The sequence below is a fragment of the Plodia interpunctella genome, chromosome 18, assembly GCF_027563975.2.
Source record: "Plodia interpunctella isolate USDA-ARS_2022_Savannah chromosome 18, ilPloInte3.2, whole genome shotgun sequence".
Lineage (NCBI taxonomy): Eukaryota > Metazoa > Arthropoda > Insecta > Lepidoptera > Pyralidae > Plodia > Plodia interpunctella.
Window position 1 is genome coordinate 3,156,636 of NC_071311.1, and position 19,324 is coordinate 3,175,959.

Sequence of the window (19,324 nt, forward strand, 5' to 3'; positions counted from 1 at the left end):
ACTGTACTTGTTGTTGTAAAATCTATCAAATATATGGAGATCAATCTATTTTTATTCAGTTCATTTCTTTTTGTTCATCTATAGTTCATACATAGAACATAATGTGGCGTACAGTATTTCGCAGTAAGTATTGATAAAAATATGATTCAATATTGTATATTCTTAAAGATCATTTTTCTTTAAACTTCGCAAATTTTACAACGTCAAAAAACTATGATTTTTAAATAATTTATTTTCTGCCCTTGATCATATGATATCCGCCATTTTTAATGACTATACTCCGCTGTAACCGGTGATGTCAATACAATAGACATATTCAAATACAGTAATAGTATAGTATACATATATCTCTCTCGATATGAGTGTTTTCCCAGTTGCTTCCTAGTTACTGCCGCAAACCGTCGGAACCCATTGACCCAAATAGTAGATTTTACTGTTTTATGAGAAAGTTGAAAATACAGTGCATATACATTATACATATTACATATATATATATTCACCGTTGACTGTCCACTTTTGCTTCTGTATCAATCTTCGTCAAAATGAAACGAAACCGCCAATGGCCCCATTATAAATTAATTTATTTAAGTCTTATCTATATTATATCTATATTACAATAATATGACTATATAACTTATCGTATGTAATAAGATTCGTGCTTTCGGTTATCTCTGAAACAAATAAAAATATTTTTCTTATAATATTTAGTAGCATTTTTATTTTGAAACTGACAAGTCGTCTGAGCGTAGATTGTGTCATGAGGTTCCCTGTATTATAGTTGAGCTTCGTGATGGCTGACCCATGCGTCACGTCAACTCGAGAACGGGTGCTATCAGGGGGAACTGGTTATCTTGATTCTAATATATTTTGTTTGATTAATCGTGTTTTATCAAATAAAGATAACAGATAGTCCGCCCGCTATATTCTGCTTTAGAATAGGATAACTGGGATACATAGACTTGGCAGCTAATAGACACTCATTGCATTCTCAAGGGTTGATGATTGTACAAGCGGCCGGTCATAAAATCACAGCTAAATCTTCAAAATTAGTAGTTTTGTTTTTTACGCTGATTCCGGACTTCGTCGCCTCACAACTCCGAATGTGACCGGGCATACTCCCGGTCATAATGTCGTAACCGGGAATATATATATATATACAGCTAAGATGAAAAATACGCATCACCGTATGAAAGAGTAATAGTATTGTATAAACCTTTGGAAAAAAATTGTCTAAATAACAGTGAAAACTGCATCAAAAACCGTTGCGTGGTTTAAAGAAGGTTAGAGACAACCAGACGTGGAGGGCGACATTTTTCCTGTTTTATACTATATAGTGACACTTACAACTTTAATCAGAGTAAACCCTAAATGCACTAGGTCTCAGCCGCTGACACAGCCAACAACCTCTTGTACGAGCCAGCTAGCGATTTCGCGGCTAAAAGTATAGTTTCCCTCCGGGAGACTCCGGTGGCCGCTTCCTGCCATTGTGTGTGTGGGACCTGTTGACAGATAGGAGAGAATGTTAAAAAAAAATTGTTTAAATTATTCATAACTAGCTACTACGAGTGCAATATTATGCAATGTTATATCTATACTTACTATTATTATAAAGAGGTTAGTTATTATGATTGATTATAATAATTTGTACTAACATAGTGTAAGCGGTACTAACGTTTCTATAGATCTTGGTATATCTTATAATAAAAGATTTTTATTTATTTAGTATTTATTATAATAAAGCGTGTGTGAGTTTGTATGTTTGAAGCGGGTATAATCTGCGAAACTACCGAACCGATTTCAAAAAATCCTTCACCATTAGAAAGGTACACTATCCAAGATTGCTATAGACTATTATCTCAAAATTCCCACAGGAGCGAAGCCCCGGGCAACATCTAGTTACATATAAACCTTCCTTTTAGATCACTCTATCTATTAACACCGGCATCAAAATCCGTTGTGTATGAATAGAATGCGTGAAGAGCTAATTCTAACTAACAAGTTAGGTTTAGGATTAAAATAACATCTATATCGGACCTGCAAGCTAGCAGCCATGATAGAGCCAATGGTGACACTGAAGCCAGTCTGGTGGTGCTGGTAGTCCTCGGGGGTTCCCGCCCTAGCGGCCGCCACGGCCGCCGTCGGCACGCCCGCGCCCTGCGACTGCACCTGCAGCTCGATTCCCAGCGACGGCTGCGATAGAACTAGCAGAGATAGATCGTTCCATCTGTGGACATTTTTTTATTATTATTGTATAGTGGGCAAACGAGCATGCTGATGGTAAGCAAACATTTTGCGAAAATATTTTAATAGGGTAGTTGCCATAAGTCAATTGAATTACTTATTTTCCAATGTCAGAAACAAAAAAAATATATGGCGGTTGTATTACAGTGGGCACAAGTGACGTCATAAATGATGTAGTAAAAGAGCGTTATAATTACACTTTAATGTGAATACAAATGAGATTTATCAATTAAAGGGACATTTGAGTATCGTGTTGCATTGAAAATTCATAAAATATATAAACATAAAATATATAAATATATATTTTATGTTATACACAGGCAACTAGCGTACTATGTATATTGTCCGAATCTTACTGAAGAATTATGTATTATAGTGAAATAAGTTCACGAGAAGTAGGTAATGACAATTTAAAAATCACCAAAAATATACAAGAGGATCAAATAAATCTGAGCTTCTTGATTAATACCACAAAGTCTACAATATTACATAGTGAACTAAATATAATAGCCTATATTTAGTTCACTAGTGTGTATGATACTACTTACCACTAGGTAATACATACACGTGGGTAATCGCAAAAGCCATGTAAGTTGCCTGTAAACGACATCTTTAAAACACGATGCATGATCGTCTGTCATAGTTACTGCCTTGTTCAAAGCATTCACACTGCCTCATTTGTAATAAACAAAATACCTATGTACTTACTTATCGCTCACAGCTTCATGTAGAAAACCCTCGACAGCGACAACAGGCACGTTATTGGTCAATTCGGAGTTAGAACGGATGTGCGCTATTCGCTGTTTAGCAGCCGCGTACGCGGCCGCGTATCCGATTGGCTGCTCAGCCGTCACGTTACTTTGGGCGGGAACGCCGCTGAAATGTAATGACATATTCATCATTACAGATAAAAATTGCTTGTGTACTAATAATACATTAAATAAAGCCCTTCAAATATGCAGCAGGGTCTACTAAACTGAATTCATTTCTCGTTGACGGATTCAAATCTGTAATCAAAGTCAATAGTCTAGCATTAAAAAATTGTTAGCATTGTTGAATATTTAAAATTAATATTTAAAAAATCACTTGCAGAGTCTGACTTATGGAATATAATAAACTTATTAATTACTAGAGGCCCGTCCCGGGTAAAATATATTATAAATTATGCACCTAAACCTTCCTCAGAAATCACAATATCCATTGGTGAAAACCGCATGAAAATACGAGCAGTAGTTTTTGAATTTATCGCGAACAGACAGACAGACGCGGCAGAGGATTTTGTTTTATAATATGTAAGGATAATAGCTTTTCAATAGGCTATGTTTCAGTACAATTCAAATAGGATATTTTTTTCTTTCTTTAAAAACTTTAAGAATTTTCATGAGATGGAGTAGCGTAAAAAATGGTAAATCACGTTATTAAAATCAAGTTAATATCACTTAAACATACATTAAATGATCGTGTTTTGTTATTTTAAAACTTTAATATGGCTTTTATGGATTAAAAATAAACAATTTTAATTCTAGTTTTCCACTAGATTACCAATGGAATGAGCTAGTGATAATACTCACACCACGGTGGCTTTACCGAATACGGTCTGGAATGCTTCTCTGATTGGTGACACTTTGACGTCTTTATCTGATGCCACTACTATGTACAAATCGCCACCGCTTCCTGAAAATAAACACATTTTGCAATAAATAACCATTCCGCATTGCACATGAGTGGTGCTAGGAGATGCCAAGAAAAACGGGAGAAATGTGGCTTCTCTAGCCACAATTTTTGCAATTATTGTGCTGTCTATATAGTCAATGTCTCACCTACTGTCCCACTTCTTGTACCAGGACGCCAACGAGACTAACGACAATGCGATAAAAGTGGTCATATACAGGTCTCACGTTATTTAAATAGTGATAAACGCGAAAATAAGAAAATTGTGCAATAATTAAGCTTTTTGTTTGATAAATTTAAAAAATAACATACTTAGATATTCCTTCATCTGCGGGTCGAGGGTGGTGATCATGGAATCCACTGAACTTTTGGCTTTCTCGGCCACGCGATGCAGAATGCCTCCCGTGGATACTGCGCCCTTAACCCACGTGAACAATCCGCTGCCCGGCATTATGTCACCTGGAAATTAATGCATTTACTTGATGGATATAACAATAGTAGTACTAGTTCACTAAACACTCAGCTAGTGTGCAGCATCATGAATGTTTTCGTTCACAAGCCGTGGTGATATTGCAACAATCTTACTCACCTCCATTCACTCATAAATGGAGGCGAGTATGATTTATAAACAATTCAAACTCATGCAGAGCGCATTTAAGTCATATGCTTTTGGGTGACTTCAATATAATATGTCACTTTGGTCACAGAGACACTCTAGATAAAATCTCATGTATGTGAACATGTGTTATGCTTGTGTGAGTGAGGTAAGACCCGAGGGTTGGCGCCATGATTGTAGTGCGTTTGGGAATGTATGACGCTACACAACTCTGTCGGCCTGCAGGAAGTGTATATGTAGTTATACTATATATAGGCTAGTACTATTTATTACACTGTGTTTCAGCTGTAAGATTTTATAGATTAATGAATCTGCTTACCGATCTGGTCCACATCTGGTGTGGAGGCTGGTAGAGATTCAGGTGACTGCGTGGTTTGGGAATCCTCTGGTGATCTGATAGATATGAGGGGTTCCCCTTTGCTCAGTGGAATTGCAGGGCTGGCAAGAAAACGAAAAAAAAATAACAAGGGGCAAATCCAAAGAACTGGCTTGTCATCAGCAGTCTCCATAAATGTGTGCCAATTCTTCCTCTTCTTCACCTACACTTTAGAAGTTGGCAATACTTAGTTTTAAGTAAATTTTTGACACATTAAAATGATGTATATCATCCTAAGTTGAATATTTAGACAATGAAGAAGAATAAGTACAAAAACAGACTTTGGGTGCTCATATTTTAAGGAAACAATTGTATAAAAATAATGTTACTAATAAATTATCATATTTTAGAAAACAGACATTGTTGTTTAATATTTTTAAATGTACACTACATTATTTATACCTAAATGACTCTTCAATCTGTGGCCTTGGTTCAGCACTTTTCTGAACAAGAACTGGCTGAATAGGTACTGGTGCTGGTGGTACATTTGGATTCTGAAATAAACATCACAGTGAAAATAGCTTGTTATGTATTTTGTTCACAACTAGCTGTACCCTGCAATATTATAATTATTTTTAACAAATATATATACTATATATAAGGTACTAATCTACATTATAAAGCACCATTGACTATATGACTTTTTGACCAAATCCTACAGGGAATCACATCACTTTTGGGACAAAAAGTACCCTATGTGTCGTTGATTTGATCTATAATATATACACATATATTTGGTATTGACACCAAATCTCATAAGGTAAATCTGTTTGCACATGAAGAAGTAACAAATATACTCACAAACTTTCACAATTCCTGCATAATGTATATTATCTGCACTGAACTGTTTATAAAGAAATAAAACATGACAAAACTAATGTTTTTGTAGCTATGTTTTAATTCAATCCTTGACCATTGCAAATTAATTACCCTAGCATGACTAACCATTTCTTATTTATGGCGAGATTTGAGATTGTTTCGTGTTTTTCAAGGTTGACAAAATAACTTTTAATAATATGTAAATAATACAAGATATACCTACCTACTTTACTATATCGTGCAAGGTGAGTATCAAGGAAGAATTAATACATCTGGATGTCCGTAGGATCATTATGGTTCAGAAAGTACGCCGAAGTATTTCACTTAAAACATAGATATTCAACACACACGCGCTACTTACGGTATCACTGGTTGTGACAAAGTTTGGAAGCTGCGTCGGCGGGGCCACGCTAGAAAGCAAATTCCCTGGGATCGCGGCCGGCGTTGGGGCCTCCGGGAACTTTGATTTCTTGTCTGACCCACTCATTGCTGTTAACTAAATCAAAAAAATAATGCTACATTATTCACACTATAAATTCTAAAATACCAAATACAATTATAAGTAGTTATAATTGTAATTCTAAAATGTAGATTTTAGACGAAAACATGATTTCAAAATATTTTTATTGATAAACAAGAAGCAAAATACCTTCTACAAAAATCAAAACAATGGAGCTTCGTGGAGATTTCTGTTTGACACTGACAGCAGTTTTGACTTTGACTTTGAGTGACTGCTGTGATGTGACGTGAGAAATCAAAAACGACAGAAATCAATAAAAAATAAGTTGCCATTATCAAAATATGAACAAAATCGATTGAGATGAGAATATAATTTTGTTAATGCAAAATGCAAAATACTTTATAATGTTAAAAATGCTTATATTACAGAGAAATAATAATTTAGCTTTGATGTATTTACATTATATAGTACGAAAACGCTTATAAGTAGGTTTATAAGATTAAACTTCGTAAACGTAAATGAATACGTCACAAAAATTCTGTCGCTTCACGATCGTTCGTTTCTGTCTTCTGTCAAATGTGTGAACTACCGTAGTCGACGATATTTCTCTGTTTTTACTAACATTGACGAAAAATCTCCATTTGTTTCGAAACCGTGTTGTTTTTAGTGAGTGTTTAAGTTCTAGCAATCATGTCGGACGGGCCAGACTCGCCGCCCTTTAGTACTGTCGACATCAGCAGTGATAATAGAGAGGATGAGGATCTTTTCGCATCCGCGGTCCAGGTATCTTATGAGAATCCTGTTATGCTTGTTTGGAATACGCCCCCAGCTTGCCGGGTGTGGTGACGCCCCATCACACGATGTATAATGTTTATAATATTCTTTGTCAACGAAGTAAAAGTTAATCCTTTAAATTGACGAGGACGGATTATAATTACAGAGATAATTCAATTTATTTACGTGCGGTATGGTCATTATCATACTTAGAGCATTGTATGAATGACCTTGCGGTAAATTAAAACCTTACTATCCCCTCATTGAGTAATCCAATGAAGCATTAAACTAACAAAAAATACACATTTTTTACTCCTAATCTTAGACATTATAGATCATAATAATGATTGGATAACTACCAAGTTTTTTATATCTATTTGTCATCACATTATCAGTAGGTATTCAGTTGTAATGAATCATGTATATTGCTTTCTGTCTGTAAAATATTATTTTCACTATGAACCAGCTATGAACAGATGTGGAAAAATAAATTTATAAACTTTTTGTTGCACTTAAAAACATGCGGAGAAAAAGCAATAAAAATGAAATACATGAAAAAGGCAAAGAAGAGAAGAGGAGTCATAACTAGTAATAAAATATTGTAAAGCCTAGAATCCATTTAAATATAAAACCAGTAGTTAAACTTTAAAATATTGTTCAAGAAATTTTAAATTTTACTGCATTTATTTCAACTTCTTCATACATAGATACAGAAATAAAATATTTCCCACCATGACTATCAAATATTGTTTTAATATTAAAAGTTTCCATTGCTATTCAGTGTGGGAATGTTGCCTGTGTGATGGGAACATTGCTTATAGGGCCAACTCTAGAAAATTTTAATTTATATGTCACTAGCAGCACCCGGGGCTTTGCTTCCGTGGGAATTTTGGGATAAAACCCTATGTGTTATATCAGGTTATTTTCTACCCATGTACCAAATTTCATAACAATTGGTCCAGTAGATAATGCGTGAGGAGGTACAAACAAACGCATTTATAATATTTATTGGTATTTTATAAGTTGGTAGTTTAATTTAATATAATGTGTATTTATTTAAAAAAATAAAATGAATATAAATCTATCTGCAAAACACATTTGTCAGTCAATATGAACTGGTGTTCTGATATAATTCATTTATTTACAACAGGAAGTCAGCTTAGATCCAGAAATGAATGGTGCAGCAGATGGCTTAGAGAAAGCCACCATAGGAAACCCTCCGTCCATCACAACTACGCTCAGCAGCCCCATCATGGAGGAGGTATATATATTAACGATTTGCTGTGCCCATGGCTTTTATTGCTATAGCAATTTCTAAATTGTCACAATTTTATGAGAGAAATAACAGTTTAACTATTTACTCCCCTATCTATGATTAAATTTTCATTTATTGTTCAAAATATTGTGTAAGAATTAACAAACAATAAAGTGAATGAAATACTTTAACCAATTGACCAGTAACAATAAATAATATATTTCACCTACTGATATGTATTGAATTAACTCAATGAGAGTTAGTCATCAAAAGTATTTTAAAAATAATAAATAAATACATTCAGTGATAAATCACTTAACAACTCTATATATTAATGTGTTTGTTCTTTAATTCAATATGCTTTTCTCATAGTGTCTTAGGTATTATAATCACCCTCAAATGTCACTCTGTTTTATGCAATTATACTAATTGGATTTTTATTAAAAGTCTGAAATTAGATTCGCAATTTTTCACGTGAAATGTAAATGATATAATATTTCTCAAAACTAAAAACTACTATTATTTCTGTTTTTTTACAGATAGCGACAGAACGCGCAAACAATATAATCATAACAATCACAGATCCACAAAAAATCGGCGAAGGCATGAGCTCATACGTAGCGTACCGTGTGATCACAAAGACCAACATGCCAATATTCAGCAAAAATGAGCTGTTGGTTTTGAGAAGGTTCAGTGACTTCCTCGGTCTGCATGAGAAGCTGACTGAGAAGTATCTACGTTCAGGAAGGGTCATACCACCGGCGCCGGAGAAGAGTATAGTTGGTACGTTATTTTGTAATGGACACAAACAAATCAGCACAACATATCCAGGTGGCTTACCATCATCTCTTAATGCAATCCAGTTCAGGACCTAAATTGATCTGCATCGCTAATTCGTGCCATCAAGTTGACATAACGATCATTATAGGTAGTCAGCAAAACAATACGCTATTTCGATTTCATTCACTCATTTTGCATATAATTCTGTACCATTGAGAACTTAAACTGGATCGCGTATCTATCTAAATTGGCGATTCAATAAAAGTTACTATTTCTAATTGATTTCCACGAAAGAAGTCCCACAGACGTAGCACTACTGCTGAAAACAACGACGTGGGGTATCTATTATTGATAGTTCCTAATTTTGCCACCGAAACTCTATCGTGGTACGGTTTTTATGTTTATTTCCGAACTTTGTGTTTAGTGTTATGATTATGACCGACAAATTCGTTAGTCTAGATTATATTGCATTTGTTGTAATTTAAATATTTTATTTTATTGTGTTTTGTATTTACTTTAGTCATGTAACTAACACAATGATAATAATATACATTTTAATTTTAAGTAACAAAAAAGTACAGTACTACCACGTTTATAAGTTACATCGGCAATCAGACCGAATACAAACTCAATAAAATAACGACCATATTACTAGGACATAAAAAAATCAATGATTCGTGCGTACGACGCGACGGCGCGGACTTCACACATGGCGCGTACGCGTCAGCCAATAGCGGACAGCTCTGTTCGCGGGTAAACATAGCGCGCTCTGATTAGCTAAAATATTTTCGCGCCGTACAAAAATTAGTCTTCTGCGCAGGTACATCGGTGTAACTTATAAAAGTGGTACCTGTACACATTGCATGCCCAAAATGGTAATATCGAAACGCAACTCTTGAAACGAAATAAAATATATAGAGATCGTATAGCCTTATCTCTTTCTTACATTTGGCTGCTGTCACTGGGGAAGATGACTGTGGTGGTCGCACTCCATATCCTCCCGTGGATGATGTACGACCAAGGGATATAAGGCCTTGCCAGCTGATAAGCAACAACAGCATTTCCAATGAGAGACGTCAAGTCATAAAATGCGGGCTCTTTAATTTTACTTGGGCACAGACATCATAGCCGCGAAGATGACTGAGAGAGATGTCATGTGAAGATCCATAGAATAAGCTAATACCTGTAGAAAATGTTTGATTAATTATGTTCAGCTCGTTTATTTTGTTTCATTTAAACTAAAAACCAAATAACTCGTCCAGGAACAACAAAACTGAAGATGACGTCCACCCCATCAACGGAGAGCGCCAACGGCAGCAGCTCATCTGCCAGCGTCCAATCTCAGTTCGTAGAGAGGAGGCGAGCTGGTCTCGAGAGATTTCTGAACAGAGTGGCCCAACACCCTGTGCTCTGTATCGATCCTGATTTTAGGGAGTTTTTGGAGTCTGGTGAGATTCTATTTTGAACTTTATCTCATAGTGTTTTAAGGTCCAGTAACCTTACCTAATCTCAATTTGTTGAGAGGCGAGCTGGTCTCGAGAGGTTTCCGAACAGAGTGGCCCAACAACCTGTCGCACATCGAACATTTGGCTCTTTTGTACCCCCATGCCTTACACCCACCTGAATTTCTGAGGACTTCATAAGCTGCATAATATCGAGTCCTCCAACCACCAACCAGACGATAGTCCTCCAACTCTAGTTAGTGCTTAAATAACTCAAAAAAATAAACAAATAACTAATCTGTTTTATATTAAGCGGGAACCTATAATTGACTTTGCGATTTATATTTAAGTGAACATTTTGTAAACACAGATGGTTGGTTCTCCTAAAATAAAGAGATAAAATAAACTCTAGACACATGTGTTTCATTGAGTCCTCTGTTTCCAAACAGACGTGATAATATGTACCTGTGTGAAAAGTAGAATGTTTTCAGACACGGAGTTACCGAAGGCCACAAGTACGTCTGCGCTGAGCGGCGCGGGCGTGCTGCGTCTGTTCAACAAAGTGGGAGAGACCGTCAACAAGATCACCTACAGGATGGACGAGTCCGATCCTGTGAGTAGTATTATTATTAATATGTAAGTTGTGAATAAATAAATAAAATGTATAGGTGTAAATGTATAAATGTTTTATGTTATTCTTAAACATATTATAATAGACCTTTAACGCGTCTGTCTGTCTGTTCGTGATAAACTCAAAAACGACTGCACGGATGTTCATCAATAGATAGGTTGATTCCTGAGGAACCAAGGACAGTCGAGACAAGCCGCTAGTGATTACAAATTTGAAATTTTTTGTTGCTTTTCGTGATTCCTTAAAATCTTCGTAAAAAAGGAACCTTCATGAAGTAATTTCAAGATGAAGTGTGCAAATAGTTTTTCAAAATATATCTTGTGCAAATAGTTTTTTAAAATATATATTTGAGTATTATAAATACTCAAATATATATATTTTTATATTAAAAAAAATCATGTGTTCTATTCATAATAGACAGGGCTTAGTGGGGATTTGCAATTTACATTTCACTATCGAGCCTATTCATACGGTAGGTAGAGTGAGACATAAGCTAAACAATCTTATTGCGGTGTGGTTATCGTCGCGCCACAATGCCGCCCTGTGATCGGTTCATTGCGTCTCAACGCGGTTTCGATAGTGAAATGTGATGCAAACACTAAGCCCTATGTTAAGTAGGCGTCCTTTTCCAGTGGTTCGAAGAGCGTTCCAGCCGCATCGAATCGCTAGAGTCGTGTCTTCGTCGTTTGTTCGTGGCGTGCGAGGCGCTGTCGGCGGAGCGGCGAGAGCTGGCGGCGCGCGCGCACGAGGCGGGCCGCGCGCTGTCCGCGCTGGCGGCCGCCGACGCGCATGCGCCGCTCTGTCGCGCGCTCGCGCACACCGCCGACCTCCACGAGAAGGTACACCACACTACACACATGTACATACAGTATCATGCTGTCCGCGCTGGCGGCCGCCGACGCGCATGCGCCGCTCTGTCGCGCGCTCGCGCACACCGCCGACCTCCACGAGAAGGTACACCACACTACACACATGTACATACAGTATCATGCTGTCCGCGCTGGCGGCCGCCGACGCGCATGCGCCGCTCTGTCGCGCGCTCGCGCACACCGCCGACCTCCACGAGAAGGTACACCACACTACACACATGTACATACAGTATCATGCTGTCCGCGCTGGCGGCCGCCGACGCGCATGCGCCGCTCTGTCGCGCGCTCGCGCACACCGCCGACCTCCACGAGAAGGTACACCACACTACACACATGTACATACAGTATCATGCTGTCCGCGCTGGCGGCCGCCGACGCGCATGCGCCGCTCTGTCGCGCGCTCGCGCACACCGCCGACCTCCACGAGAAGGTACACCACACTACACACATGTACATACAGTATCATGCTGTCCGCGCTGGCGGCCGCCGACGCGCATGCGCCGCTCTGTCGCGCGCTCGCGCACACCGCCGACCTCCACGAGAAGGTACACCACACTACACACATGTACATACAGTATCATGCTGTCCGCGCTGGCGGCCGCCGACGCGCATGCGCCGCTCTGTCGCGCGCTCGCGCACACCGCCGACCTCCACGAGAAGGTACACCACACTACACACATGTACATACAGTATCATGCTGTCCGCGCTGGCGGCCGCCGACGCGCATGCGCCGCTCTGTCGCGCGCTCGCGCACACCGCCGACCTCCACGAGAAGGTACACCACACTACACACATGTACATACAGTATCATGCTGTCCGCGCTGGCGGCCGCCGACGCGCATGCGCCGCTCTGTCGCGCGCTCGCGCACACCGCCGACCTCCACGAGAAGGTACACCACACTACACACATGTACATACAGTATCATGCTGTCCGCGCTGGCGGCCGCCGACGCGCATGCGCCGCTCTGTCGCGCGCTCGCGCACACCGCCGACCTCCACGAGAAGGTACACCACACTACACACATGTACATACAGTATCATGCTGTCCGCGCTGGCGGCCGCCGACGCGCATGCGCCGCTCTGTCGCGCGCTCGCGCACACCGCCGACCTCCACGAGAAGGTACACCACACTACACACATGTACATACAGTATCATGCTGCCCGCGCTGGCGGCCGCCGACGCGCATGCGCCGCTCTGTCGAGCGCTCGCGTACACCGCCGACCTCCACGAGAAGGTACACCACACTACACACATGTACATACAGTATCTCATATATTATTTACCATATATTACAATTAAAAGCTAACCGACCTATTTGGTTCCTACAAGTGAATTTCGAACAGCAGAGGCTGAGGGATGCAAGAAGAGGAAGTCACTCCCAACGTTCTCATAATAAGACGCGTTGGGAACTAAAACAAAGTCTCATCAAACTATGGTAAAATGATATTTCTTAAACTAAAAATCTTAATTTTACAATATAACTGTGTAAATGATTATAACTATGAAAAGCACAATTTAATGAGATTCATCAAATATTTTTTTTAAAAAACAACAAATGTAAGTTTTTAGTTAATTTATAATAATTAAAATTTTATTTTCAGATCGAACAACTGAGGCTAGAGCAATCCAACACGGACTTCTACGTGCTAACCGAACACATAAAGGACTACCTCGGCCTGATCGGCGCCATTAAAGATGTTTTCCATGAGAGAGTTAAGGTATTGTATGAACAATTTAAGTTTATGAAATTTAATAATGCAACACTCGTTAAAAAACAGATGTTTCATACAAAATCAAATACCTAACTTGAGAAAAATGTACGGATCAGTTGATTTTGTTCGCGATTTCAGCATTACTCTCATACGTGAAGTTGTTTAGTATCATGGACTGCGCATCATGTATGTAATGTATAAAATATCAGCCTGTATAGGGTAATTTATACTTGTATACTTACACAATATTCCTTAAAAATGTGAGGAGCTCGATGGCGCAGTGGTTAGCGTGCTCTACCTGTAATAATGACGGTAAAAACACTCACAGTGATCGATCTTTGGATGGGTGACCAAAAATGTATTATTCTGAACTCCACCGATTGGTCCCGGTTGCATTTGCAGTCGTTAAAACCCGCCTATTGTCCCGTCAGTGCCCATACTCCTTACCCATACATAAGGAAGGCCTGTACCCCAACATTGGGGACGTGTAAATGGCTGTTGATGATCATCCCTTAGAATCAGTGGCGGATTTGTCCAAAGACCCAGTAGACACGGGCCTAGGGCGGCCAGACATTACAGGTGGCCAATCGCTGTCGTCAAAAGTAAATTAATATGTACTTCTAAAACCTGAGTTATAAGAGCTGAGAAATTGGCGGCCAAAACTGCTAATCCGCCACTGGAAGTGTTAAAGAAACAGAAGTGTATGTGTGTGTGGTGTGCAGGTGTTCCAGAACTGGCAGCACGCGCAGATGCAGCTGACCAAGCGGCGCGAGAACAAGGCCAAGGCCGAACTGGCCAACCGCCCCGAGAAGATCGAACAGGCCTCCAATGAAATCATTGAGGTTTGTGTTACTATATACATATATTTGCATTGGATTGTATTGTTATTAATTATAACTTATTATTTATTATAATTTATTATTAATTATCAATATATATGATAGAACTGAAGAACACTAAAATGTATACATTGTAGAATTTATGGAAACTTTTAGTGAAATACGCTTATCGGACGATATAGATTACCAATCTGTAATTTGACCGATTTACTTGAAATTTGGTATGTAGATACCTTATAATAACATCAACTTCTTGGATATATGTATATCTTAGATATAGAACTGCTGAATAGACCTAATGGGCCGATTTACTTGAAATTTGGTATGAAGGTACCTGGTTGTCGCTTGAATGTGACGTTTGGCGTGAGACCCTCGAAGGTTATACTCCTGCGCCCTACATGCATCAAAAGCCAATATTGTTTTAATGAATACTAGATCATGATCTATAGAACTTCTTTCCAAATTATTGCTAACACCATTGTCGGATTTTATTCAAGTCCTAAAGGCAACTGACATGACTTACTTATACGATTTTACATACTACCGCCGCTGTCCGCACCCTAACAATTCAAGTTTACAAGCTAACTTAAAAACAGCCAATAATTGTTTCTTTTTCAGTGGGAAGCTAAAGTAGAACGCGGACAACAAGAGTTCGACCAAATCTCTTCCGTGATAAAGAAAGAATTGGAGCGCTGGGAGGAGGCGAGACTCACTGAGTTGAGGCTCACTTTGTTGAGATATCTGGAGCTTCATATGCAGCATCAGGCACAGGTGTGTTCACACTGAGATTAGACATTTTATTTTATGATTTAAACAAAATTTTCTTTAATCTTCATTTGTTGCTACAAAATAAAAATTAAATTGTCGTCGGTCAGTGGAAAACAAATGACGACACACAAAAATGCCCAATCCGTATTGTGCTTGACATTTTTTTACTTATTTAAAGGGTAGGGTAAAAATAACAATTGCGATTTAAATGTTCTGGTCCTAAGATATTTGTATTTATTTATTTATTATGTGCAGGCGCTCCGCTACTGGGACGCGTTCCTGCCGGAGGCCCGCGCCATCAAATGAGAGCCGGAGTGACGGCGGCCGCGCCCGCTACTGCTACTGCTACTGCTACTGCTACTGTAACCTATAATTATACTATACTATGTTTCTACACACGACGGAAATATGGACAATGACCTCTCTTACAATCTATGCCCCAATTAAACAAATCAATAAGTCCAAACATTTTTGAAAAGAAAATTGTCCTAAGCTTAATCTTCTTCATAGTCGTATTCCTCATGGCTGAGGGACGTGGTTATTACGTGGAATGAAACACACACATAATTGAAAGATAATTAACCTGTATTGCTAAACTTACTTTCCCCTGGTACAACCAATCTATCATAGCGTTTGGACGCTCAAATACACCAAAATTGCACATAGCGATTTCTTGAAAATACTGATCTAACGATTGATATAATTTGTCAATAACTATGTATTTCAATACGTTAGTGAAATGTATTTTCGGATTTTATTTTCATTATGATGTCATTTTTAATCAAACAATCTCTTCTAAATATATCTTTGTCGTTGGCAAATATATTACTAATATCTGATATTCTTAGAAATTGTCAATTTTTCGTCTGTTGTAGAAACAAAATATACCTTACACTTTCATTATAATGTTTTCGTTATTTAGGCTGACTATTAACTCTCCTTGTTTTGTAGTAAATGAATATTATAAAAGTAAATTTCTATACCAGAGAATTTTACTAAAAAGTAGTGTTTTTGGTCAGCCTATTCAATTTCACATGAAACTACAAGATCCCTTGTAGAAACTGCCCAGATAAATTAATATAAAGAACTTTAAATATTTTTCCCAACTATATGCATAATTAACTCGACTCCATTAAGTCAAAGTTTTAAACTCAGTATTTATTTCCAAATTATATCACATTCCATAAATGTTTCAAATTACGCTCATATTTTTTTATGTTGAAATTAGTTGCTACAGGAAAAATAGTTTTGGCGTAGTTAGTAAAATGTATAAATATTATTAAGAACAAATAAGAAATGTCTAAAAATATTTCGGATTTACCTTATATGTATATTTATAATATATATAATATGATGAATGATCTTATATTATCGTGAAAAAGGTTAAAAAATCATTGCAATAAAACAATGTAATGTTATATAAAATGGCGCTAGTAAATAAATTCAAAAGGGGTATAAGCGATCTCTAAACTGCCAAACATTTAATGGAAAATTAACCTTACTGTCTTTGTATAGAGTATAGTTATTCAATACGTACCTGTAAAGGTCTATTCGTTATATAAGATCGTGTTGAATGTAAAATTAATCTTATAATAAAATATATTATTTTTGTTTTAAATTTTTGTATTTGGACGTTTTTTTTGTTTTACATGCCAGTGAGATTCCAAGAAAAAAAAATCCGTCAAATGATATTTTAAGAAACGTGAAAAATATCTTTGAAAATTTTTAAATACAATATTCTTTTGCTTAGCTGTTTAGGAATTATTTTATATATTTTTCATAGCTGTAGCTTTTTTACTCTCGTGTAGCAAAAAAAATTAAACTTGTCTATGTGAAAATAGCTATGATTTCTGATCAGAATTTAAATATGAATTAATCGAATATAACTAATGTGGACCATGGTAGTTCCATCGGAGATGTAGCAAAAAAGGTAAAGTGGGAACCTAGCCTAAATCTATGAGGTGCCCCATAGGCGATCTTTATGATTGATGATTTATTTAATGATGCACACAATATATAAAAAAAGATATCTGCTGTAAAAATTTGTCAAAAAAATAAAACTGTTTAATTTGTTGCAAGTATCCTTGTCGTTCATTCATATTGCGCAGTGTATTAAATCTCCGCAATCACCTGTGTAAAGAGCTACTTCATATGATTACGTAATTTAGTAGATGTATGAAAGATTTTTGCTATTTAAATTAGGAAAATGATCATTTCGCTTATAAGGAAAATACACACACAATCAATATATATATACAATACACAAATTTCGCTTTTTTAGACTCATCTGTTGACTCAGACCTGTTGCGAAATAAAGTTAAAAAATACCTTTTCTGTTATTTCACATAGATATATTTCAGCTTCACAATTAAAATATTTCCAGTTTGAAATCTGAAAATCTATGTAATTTATATTTTACCTAGCACACGAAATTTAAAATAAGCTTATGTTTTTAATATTTCTTTCTTTAAATATGTAAATAAATACTTGAACCAATGCCCCGTTCTATATTGTGGAAGTAATAATAAACCTTTCCTAGATTTATTTTGAAATTACTATTTTACTTTGAATTGTCCGTATGTTAGGTATGAATCCAGATTTTGTTGAAACTATGTATATTTTTATAGTCATTTGTTTTATCTTAAATGTAAGAATATTAGGCATTACATCTAGACTTTGTATTCAAAAAGAACGGTTATTTATTTATAAACTCTGTCTGCAAAAAGTAGAAAACGAATTTTTGACGTTTTTTATTATTGCAATAACAAATCGAATGGTCATGATTGGTTGATAAACTGGTAAAATCGATTATTTTGTACTCTTTATAGACAGACTGTATGTTGCAGGCAAAGTATTGATTTGGTCACTATGTGATTGATGCCAGCATCTGCATTATAACATTTGGGATGTGTAACTGTAAAATACCAAAACAATAATGTTTACAGTATAAAGAACCTAACCTAACTTCTATTTGCAATGTTGATATAACCAAATTTACATTTTGCCTGCTACGAAATATTTACCTTAATAGATATGAACATTTAGGTAGATTATGATTGAAAAATCTCGAGTCTAATGTATTCCTTATTTTTTATATTGCCAAATATATTTAGAGGTAATTCGGTGTAATGGAAGAGAAGAATTATAAATAAAATTATATAATGTTGGTTTCGAAATCGACAATTGCCTATTTATTTATCTTATTTCACGTAATATTAGTTAATATTTTCCTAAATTCAAATAAAAATATCGTGAAATACATATAATTATAGTAGGCTTAAAATATTAATTGTATACGAGCCGTGATTCTGTTTGAACTGATACCAAATAATCCTAAAACGTTAATTTGGTTTTTCCTATATCTTATCGCATAAATCCGATCAAGTTGAAAATACTTTTTTGCTCCAAATAGATTAATCTAGAAATAGTGACCAAAACCGTATTTATTATCATTTCTATGACTTGATTATACTTTTTTCGAGAATTTGGATATGATAGTAACAACCATGTAGTTTATCCCGGCTCTCAATACATCTTAGGGTTATCATATTCTCTTCTATGGTGGCACCGAATATGGGGTACCGATCTGACACGGGCAACGCATGGGCGTATTTAGAAATATTTTCCAGAGGGGCTAAGGCCAAAGTTCACTATGAAGTTCTGTGATGTTTTTTTAAGAGCAAGACAGCCTCAATATTATTTGTTTTATTTCTTGTTAAAGTCCTGATATGGGCCTACGACGTAATTCTACTACTCATTCTACACGGCAATACAAACCCCTCATGTAGCCTATCCCATCATATGCTGGTAAGTTGCTACGCGGATTGCATCTTCAAAATAGAGCCACTCTAGCCTACCTCCACTTTAAGCGATTAAAACAAGCATTATTCTTACTCACTTATCCATCAAGCTAGAGCAAACGTGGACAAATAGGATATTTGTGAGTAATTTTAAGTAGTTGATAGTGATAATTATTATCTACTTGCAAGTATATAAAGTGATGACGATCGCCATTTATCTGTTTCTGTTGGATCACAAAGCTATCAGGTGAGTTATGATTTATGGTATAA

At 36.8% G+C, this 19,324-nt stretch overlaps 2 protein-coding genes across 4 annotated transcripts; one reads left to right on the forward strand and one right to left on the reverse strand.

Annotated features, from left to right (window-relative positions):
• Positions 1-562: 562 nt before the first annotated feature.
• On the reverse strand, positions 563-6,451 carry LOC128677699 (protein PRRC1-like). 2 transcript variants are annotated; one of them, XM_053758723.1, is made up of 10 exons: positions 6,373-6,451; positions 6,085-6,219; positions 5,307-5,398; positions 4,848-4,966; positions 4,225-4,371; positions 3,813-3,915; positions 2,950-3,117; positions 2,035-2,224; positions 1,345-1,499; positions 563-671 (listed from the first exon to the last, which is right to left on the reverse strand). In XM_053758723.1, exons 2-9 carry the CDS (start codon positions 6,208-6,210, stop codon positions 1,374-1,376), a joined length of 1,071 nt encoding a protein of 356 aa, XP_053614698.1. In that variant the 5' UTR covers positions 6,211-6,219; positions 6,373-6,451; the 3' UTR covers positions 563-671; positions 1,345-1,373. The 2 variants fall into 2 exon arrangements, with proteins under 2 accessions (XP_053614698.1, XP_053614697.1); XM_053758722.2 differs by lacking the exon at positions 6,373-6,451 and having other exon boundaries at positions 6,085-6,296.
• A 277-nt stretch (positions 6,452-6,728) lies between these two features.
• Snx1 (Sorting nexin 1) lies at positions 6,729-18,437 on the forward strand. 2 transcript variants are annotated; one of them, XM_053758457.2, is made up of 10 exons: positions 6,734-6,966; positions 8,108-8,218; positions 8,752-8,995; positions 10,255-10,440; positions 10,926-11,047; positions 11,698-11,904; positions 13,537-13,653; positions 14,370-14,489; positions 15,105-15,257; positions 15,510-18,437. In XM_053758457.2, exons 1-10 carry the CDS (start codon positions 6,874-6,876, stop codon positions 15,558-15,560), a joined length of 1,404 nt encoding a protein of 467 aa, XP_053614432.1. In that variant the 5' UTR covers positions 6,734-6,873; the 3' UTR covers positions 15,561-18,437. The 2 variants fall into 2 exon arrangements, with proteins under 2 accessions (XP_053614430.1, XP_053614432.1); XM_053758455.1 differs by lacking the exons at positions 15,105-15,257; positions 15,510-18,437 and having other exon boundaries at positions 6,729-6,966; positions 11,698-13,054.
• Positions 18,438-19,324: the final 887 nt, after the last annotated feature.

Bases quoted from the DNA above. Each gene is read 5' to 3' on its own strand.
- Snx1 (XM_053758455.1), top strand. From the start codon at position 6,874: ATGTCGGACGGGCCAGACTCGCCGCCCTTTAGTACTGTCGACATCAGC. The intron at 10,441-10,925 runs GTGAGATTCTAT...GAATGTTTTCAG, and splicing joins TAGGGAGTTTTTGGAGTCTG to ACACGGAGTTACCGAAGGCC. The intron at 11,048-11,697 runs GTGAGTAGTATT...GTCCTTTTCCAG, and splicing joins GGATGGACGAGTCCGATCCT to TGGTTCGAAGAGCGTTCCAG.
- LOC128677699 (XM_053758723.1), bottom strand. From the start codon at position 6,210: ATGAGTGGGTCAGACAAGAAATCAAAGTTCCCGGAGGCCCCAACGCCG. The intron at 5,399-6,084 runs GTAAGTAGCGCG...TGTTTATTTCAG, and splicing joins TTGTCACAACCAGTGATACC to AATCCAAATGTACCACCAGC. The intron at 4,967-5,306 runs GTATAAATAATG...TTTTCTTGCCAG, and splicing joins CAGATTGAAGAGTCATTTAG to CCCTGCAATTCCACTGAGCA.